The following is a 7,441-nucleotide window of genomic DNA, read 5'->3' as shown; positions in this document are numbered from 1 at the left end:
CGCCCAACGTGGGGCTCGAACCCACGACCCTGAGATTAAGAGTCTCATGCTCTGCCGACTGAGCTAACCGGGCTATATAATAATCGGAAGAGGCGCTATCTACACCCATATAGGATGTATTGAAGTGTTTTGCGCCTGTGACAGGATACAAGGGATGCAGGCAAAGACAGTACCGGAACAATTCGCGTGACGTAGGCCTTCAACAAAACACGTTTGTCTTTTTTTTATTCTTTCAACTTTTCACCTTATATAGAGTTTTTCCTCTTCGTCGTTATAAATTATCATTTTGAGTTTGTCGAGGCTTTATATGTCTTTTATTTCATATGTTCAGGCCACAACTTCCCATAGCCTACATGGAATGGACATGAATATAATGTCTCTGTCCTGACGAAATAAATCAGAATCAGCTCAGCTGAGTATTTATAACATAAGATACAGTTAGATCCTTATCATGGGCATCACGCACGAACATACTGGAACGTTCCCATCTTAGTATTAGAACATAAAAATGTAATGAAGCCGCCAGAAATCTCCTTTTTGAAACGAAAATTGTATATTGAGAAGGAATAAAAAAAACTTTACCTTTAAAATGATTATTTCGAGCCCTAATATATTTTCACTCAGTCAAAATAATCTATATATTAGTGGTATTAAATGATAACAATTGTAGGCTAAATAGTAGAATAGTTTGGACGTTGTAAATGGCCACTGTTCTTTTCTCTGCTGTCTAATTCCGCTTTTTACTCAAAATTATAAACAATCTTTATTTCTAATGTGGTTTCATGTATTTCGGCCTGTTCCAGGGATCAGCTGTAGACGGATGAAGCAACCAACCAATCACATTACCCCGGAATAAAACCAGAACGAACCATTGGCTGAACTATAAGGCCTCAGGACACATGTCTCCTTACGTCAGGTAGTTTCTACCAATCACTTCTTAGAACACACCCACGACTCTGAGTTGTCTTTGTGGAGCTTATTAATATTCATTAGGGTCGGAGGTTTGAATGCTGATTGGCTAACAGAAACACAGAGGGGAAATGAGTTTTGACATTATTACTCAGTTTTGACTTGTTTTTCTTCTGTTTCTGATTAAGAATATTTATTAAACACAATGTATAAACGACAACTAATACATAATGAAGGATAAAATCAGGACACTTGAATCCAGGACAAATATTTTATTATCAGTGTCACATATGGTGGACAGACAAAACGCCCTATATCTGACACCATGCAGTCTGTTTCAACAACATCCAAATGTAAACAGTGTCTTTGGTTTTCTTTTTCCTCTTCTTTTCAACTAAGAAAATAATTAATATCTATGAACCTCTTTCAGTCTCAGAAAATAGACATAATTCTTTAGAACTCTTCAAGGTCCCTTTGACTCACAGATCAATTATCTGTACAGATACTAATTTACCTTTATAAGGGAATTCCACCTTTAGGAAAATGAGGGTTTTGCTGACAGTGCAACAGTAACATGTTTCCTCGTACACATGGTGCTAGAATAGTTGTTTGGTGTCATAAGGCATCATTACATTCCTTTACAGTCTTCAGATAAATTCTACAAAACACATGTACCGCAAGTGTCATGTAAGGAACAACAAAAGTGAGCATTTCAGTGCACAAATGATGTCAGTGTGTGAGTGAATTTAACACCACCCCTGTAAAATAATGTGGTAAAAATTTCTTATGTGATATTCAGCTTTTTAGCTTGAATTTGTGAGTATCTGCTGGTGTTTTGTTTGTTTTGTTTTTTTTCTGCTTCTGTTCTTATTTTCCAAATAATTTGTTAGATCAGGGATACTCCACTTGCCCGAGGTGATCACAGATTTGAGGACATGTGCAGCTTAGCCTGGAACTATGTTGGGTTATCCAGGGGGGTCTCTCCTGGCATTTTTTAATGCACTTTGGCCCCTTATTCAAATTAAAAGTACAAAAAAATCCAAGTGTGAATCAGTTTTATTTTCATTGTGAATTAGGAAGTGGTCTGGGGACCTGGCATCCTATCATGGGCTAGATTTAGCCCAGTTGTTCCATGTGTAACATTTTGGCAGAAAAAAAAGTTAATGTAAAAAACTGTAACTTTCAAATTATGCATATTAGCAGTATATGCAAATAAACCCCAAAGTCATATTCAGTTTTGAGTAAATAAGAGTGGAAAATCCTGCTCCACCCAAATAAAAGCAATAGATTACTGATCGCTGATCAGGCTTCCAGTATTTTCATTGATTAGTTTGGTACTAACTGCCTTTTACAGAAGCACAGCTGGACACTGAGAGCCGAGCTTTCACTTCCTCCTTCATTTCCTCATGACAAATCTACACGAGTATGAACCAACATCAATCCAAAACCAAATAAATTAATTACATGTCACACACAATGTAACAAAATGCCATTACACATAGAAACCTAATTCTATTACTGGCTGGTTAATTGCTATATAAAGCTATAAGCTTATTGGCCTACAGGCTTGTAACAACCTTCCCTTTAGTGTGTTACTATAAAAAAATAGCTTTGGGACTAAAAATGTTTTCTTGAGAATATTACATTTGTCTGGTCCAAGTCATTTCAGTATGGACCATTTAATCTGCTCCTTGGCCGACTGCAGAACCTGGAAAACATAAAGAAAAAGATGTGTAACATAATGTAGCATGATGTAATAAAGTAAATTTAAGTTGGGAAAAAAGCAACATTAAATATGAAATATAATACAGATAAATATGGTCTGTGACTGGTGCTGATTGGAAGGATATTTAGACTTTGTCATCACAGGAGAACTCACTGACCTGAATGTAACTGAGTTGTGGATGCAATGGGAGTAAATGGAGACTTTAATGCACTATATAGCTATACCTTTTACTCTGTTCATGTCATCATTATGAGGTTATGTTCAACTAACTCATAAAAATGTATGTTTGGAGTCAGTGTAGTAATTTAAGTTTGAACTTTTAAAGTAGTTGTACAGCATTGTAGTACCACTGTTTACCCACTAAATGTCAGACTGAGCACATGGATAGACAACTGAGTTTCTTGTCACCGTGTTTAAAGAGTACACCAGGGATAGGAACCGTAATACACACATTCTACAACATGTTTTTTTTGTTGTTGTTGTTGTTGTTGTTGGGTTAGAGTTAGGGTTAGTGTTGACAGGAACGATTTATTAAAAGATTGGTAAATACGGGCCACGTTGACATATTATTCCATCTGTCAGCCTAATGTTTGTGTATATTTATAATCATTAAAATGATCATTTCTCAGACACAGAACAATGTCTGAGTCATTTTTGCCTTTTGAATTACATCTCTACATGTGTGCTGACAAACATCATTCTCGGGAGCAGTCTGCTAAGTGTTCTAGGCTACTTTTAAAAACAGGCTAAAAAAGTTACATTCACCTCTCCTTTTAATCATCGCTAAAAACTGCACTCTGACTCTTAGACACACTGTGACTTTCAACACAATCGCCAGAAAAATATTGGCATTGTACATTTCTGCAAAGCAAGGATACATTACATTTGTACATTATTTTGAAGCAGATTTATGTAAACTTTCTGTTTTTTAACAACAGTGAGGCGAGGGTGTGGTTAGGCTGGGACTGGCTGATTTGGTGGCTGAAATGCAGCAAGGCAACACTGCAATGTGTCGCTGAAAAACGCCCAGGTTTGGTGCCACAAACACCAGTTGAAACGCTACGAAGGGTCACCACACAACAACTGATTTTGTTATTTGTTGGTCTCACATAGTGGTCTGCAGCTCAGCAGGTGTTTTGGCTTAGTGTCCTCCTCTCCACCTTCCAATGACAATATCAGCTCATATACCATGTCACCTTACAAACGCTCATGTGCCATGTATGAAATATACAAATGTAATGTATTTGCGGTTTACTGAGACGTACAATGCCAGTGTTTTTTTTTTTGGGGGGGGGGGGGGGGGACTGGGCTTGAATTTTTGTGGAATTTCTTATTTTCATTCTTTTTATGCATATTATATTTTGGTTTATTATACACTACTCTTTTATCTATTTTTATGTAAAGCATTTTGTATTGCCTTTGTGTATGAGATGTGCTGTATAAATGAACTTGCCTTGCCTTAAAGCCAGTCAATTGATTTCATGACACAAAAAGTAAAATACAATCGTATTGAGACGAAAAATCTACTTATACACCTTTAATGGCTGAATTTTTTCATCTGTTTGATTGTTTTTTTCAATTTAAAAATTGTGTGCTTTTTCCCGTCTCATGGCCTTTTCATGATCAACATCAGTTTCCACTGAATGTGTCATCCTCGAGCAACACTTCATTTCAGCACTGAAGCTGTAGTTCCTTATTCAAACAGCAGGGGGCACATGGAGCTCAGATAATAATACTTACTGCAATGTGGGATTCTGGGATATGCAGTCCTATCAGTCTCATACAGAGTTCCACTGCTGCCTTCATCTGTTTAGTGCTACTTACTGAGTAACTGGTGCACAGAATGTTTTGGCACATATAGAAAAATCATTTTTCTGCATGATGGGTTGTATTACTTTAAAGTTTGAAGAACATTTGGTTGATAATGGGCTACTTATGTACTTTTACGAGAGTGGCATCAAATGCAGGACTTTACTTGTAAAGGAGTGATTTGTTTATCTATTTTGCAGCATTATTATTTTTCCTTACAGCTACAGTTGGTAACCTTTCTGAAAATAACTTCTTGTCATATTTGCTGAAACAGTCACTATATTCTTAAAGAAGTGCATGAGACAAAGAATCTGCAAAAATCATCAATCACTGTTAGTTAACTTTGATTAGCATGATTAACAACTGTGTTAGAGACTCTGGTTGTGATCGTTCACATCTGTAAATGCATTAGAAGCGCTGCAAGGCGAGAGAATAGGCAGAGGATTTTTTTTCACAGATTATCTGTCACATGTAGTGCTGTGTGAATATAGTGACAGTTTCAGTAAATATGACAAAAGTTATTTTATTCTAAAAGTTACCAACTGCAGCGTTAAGGAAGGATCTCAGTACTTCCTCCACCACTGATAAGCACACCCCCGCGGTGCAGCAGCGGCTGGTATAATGTTGTTATCGCTTCCTGTCTCATCATCTGCTGGAGATGAATCTCCCTCTTATAGCTGTCATCAGTGTCATCATTATCAGACAGTTTTTTTCTGGTTGCTGAGGTTTAAGTTGTGTGTGTTCACTCAGTTATCTTCCAGTGTTTTAACTATAGTCATCCATTTCATACCCCTGCTGTGTGCTGACAGCGAGTCGAGGGACATTTGTCTTCAGGGTTGGTGACAGTTTTCAGGGGTACTTACTATATATTGCCTGAGAGAGAACAAAAAGACTCCTGTGCTCAGTAAACACCAAAGATTATACAGTGGCTTGCAAAAGTTTGGGCACCCCTGGTCAAAATTTAATTTACTGTGAGCAGTTAAGTAAGTAGAAGATGAACTGAACTCCAAAAGGCATGAAATTAAAGATGACACATTTCTTCAGTATTTTAAGCAGAATTACTTTTTAATTTCAATCTTTTTCAGTTTCAAAATAAGAAAAAAGGAAAAGGGCCTGAAGCTATGGTCTGCATGGTCAGTAGTTAGCAGCACTCTCTTTGGCAACTATCACAGCTTCTAAATGCTTTTTGTAACCAGCTACGGGTCTTCACGTTCTTGTTTGCGAGAGATTTTTGGGCCGTCTTCATGCACTGCTCTTTTGAGGTCTATCCACAGATTTTTAATGATGTTTAGGTGGGGGGACTGTGAGGGTCATGGCAAAACCTTCAGCTTGTGCCTCTTGAGGTAGTCCATTGTGAACTTCGAGGTGTGTTTAGGATCATTGACCTGTTGTAGAAGCCATCCACTCTTCATCTTCAGCTTTTTTTACAGATGGTTTGATAATTGCTTCCAGAATTTGCTGGAATTTAACTGAATCCATTCTTGTCCCTACCTGTGAAATGTTCCCTGTGCCACTGGCTACAGCACAAGTCCAAAGCATGATCCATCCAACCCCGTATTTAACAGTTGGACAGGTGGTCTTTTTATGAAATTCTTTTTTCTCCAAACATACCTTTGCTCACTGCACTAAAAAGTTCTATTTTAATTTCATCTGTCCACAGGACGTGTTTCCAAAGAGCATCAGGCTTGTTTAGATGTTCCTTTGCAATGCAGAATGACGCGGAATTTTGTGGTGAGGACACAGGAAAGGTTTACTTCTGATGACTCTTCCATGATGGTCATAGTCTTACAGGTGTCGCTGCACAGTAGAACAGTGCACCTGAGTCTGATAAATCTTCCTGCAGGTCTTTTGCAGTCAAACAGGGGTTTTGATTTGCCTTTCTAACAATCCTACAAGCAGTTTTCTTGGTCTTCCAGACCTCAACTTGAACTTGCCATTTCTTAATGACATTACAAACTGAGGAAACAGCTACCTGAAAACACTTTGCCATGTTCTTATAGTTTTCTCCTGCTTTGTGGGCATCAGTTATTCTAGTTTTCAGAGTGCTGGGCAGCTGTTTAGAGGAGCCCATGGCTGCTGATTGTTGGAACAAGGTTTCAGGATTCAGAGTATTTATAAAGCTTTGAAATTTGCATCACCTGGCCTTTCCTAATGATGACTGCGAACACGCCATAGCCCTAACAAGCTAATTAAGGTCTGAGACCCTGGTAAACGTTGTCTGGGAGCTCAAATGTCTTGTGGTGTCTAAACTTTTGCATGGTGCTCCTTTTCTTTTTTCATTCTAAAATTGTACAAAACAAAAATAATACACTGATTCTGCTCAAATGTTGAAAAGAATTTTTTATTTTTAACTTGCCTTAATGCCCTCTGGAGATCAGTTCATCTTCTACTTACCTATTCACAGTAAACAATTTTTTTTACCAGGGGTGCCCAAACTTTTGCATGCCACTGTTATGGCAGTGTAGTGTTACAGCATGTGGTGTGCAGTACAGTAGAATATGCTGTGTGTTGCAGTATGTCATGGCTGTGAAGTTAGTAGGCACTTACGTTAGTGGTCAGAGCCAGTTTCTCTGTTATGTGCTGTTAGGGTTAAAGCAACAGATAGAGAAAAGCTTAGAGCATGAGTACACACACACACACACACACACACTTCTAAAAGCGAGCGCAGAAACATGTCCATGCACATGTTCATTCCTGCACACAAGCAGGAAGCAGCTAAAGAAGCACATCAGGAAAATAGAGTGCTATTAAAAAATGAATCAAATATGAAAAAAAAGAGCTCTCTGATCATTTGTCCAGTATTTAAAGAGCTACGGTGCTTTCGAGGTTGTTACTGTAATCCATTTTTTCTTTATCCATCAGTCCATTCATTCACAGTTGAGCCTCTAAGAGCTGTCTGGTCATCTGGAGCTAAATCAAAGCTAGCTGCTTCCTTAAAGGTTCTGTAGGTGACATTCAGAGCATTTCTATAGCAGCAAACAGCTATTTGCTACATGA

The 7,441-nt window shown here is 38.0% G+C and overlaps 1 protein-coding gene and 1 non-coding gene across 5 annotated transcripts in view; both read right to left on the bottom strand.

The window, feature by feature from the left end:
* trnak-cuu (transfer RNA lysine (anticodon CUU)) lies at positions 1 to 73 on the bottom strand. The gene has a single exon. It is a non-coding gene; the product is annotated as a tRNA-Lys (tRNA).
* A 1,093-nt stretch (positions 74 to 1,166) lies between these two features.
* Positions 1,167 to 7,441, bottom strand: part of copz2 (COPI coat complex subunit zeta 2) — a 28,427-nt gene continuing 22,152 nt past the window's right edge. For 2 of the 4 annotated variants that reach the window (XR_013488072.1, XM_033644845.2), the window contains 2 exons: positions 6,992 to 7,024; positions 1,167 to 2,617 (listed from right to left, as the gene is read on the bottom strand). Coding sequence is in view for 2 of the 4 variants with exons in the window: in XM_033644845.2 (XP_033500736.1) it covers positions 2,570 to 2,617; positions 6,992 to 7,024 (81 nt within the window). In the remaining 2 variants the exon portion in view is untranslated. The remainder of the gene's footprint in view (positions 2,618 to 6,991; positions 7,025 to 7,441) is intronic. The other 2 variants (XM_033644847.2, XR_004502645.2) reach the window with 2 other exon arrangements.

The sequence above is a fragment of the Epinephelus lanceolatus genome, chromosome 18 (genome assembly GCF_041903045.1).
Source record: "Epinephelus lanceolatus isolate andai-2023 chromosome 18, ASM4190304v1, whole genome shotgun sequence".
Classification (NCBI taxonomy): domain Eukaryota; kingdom Metazoa; phylum Chordata; class Actinopteri; order Perciformes; family Serranidae; genus Epinephelus; species Epinephelus lanceolatus.
This window is presented reverse-complemented; position numbering and strand designations above follow the sequence as displayed.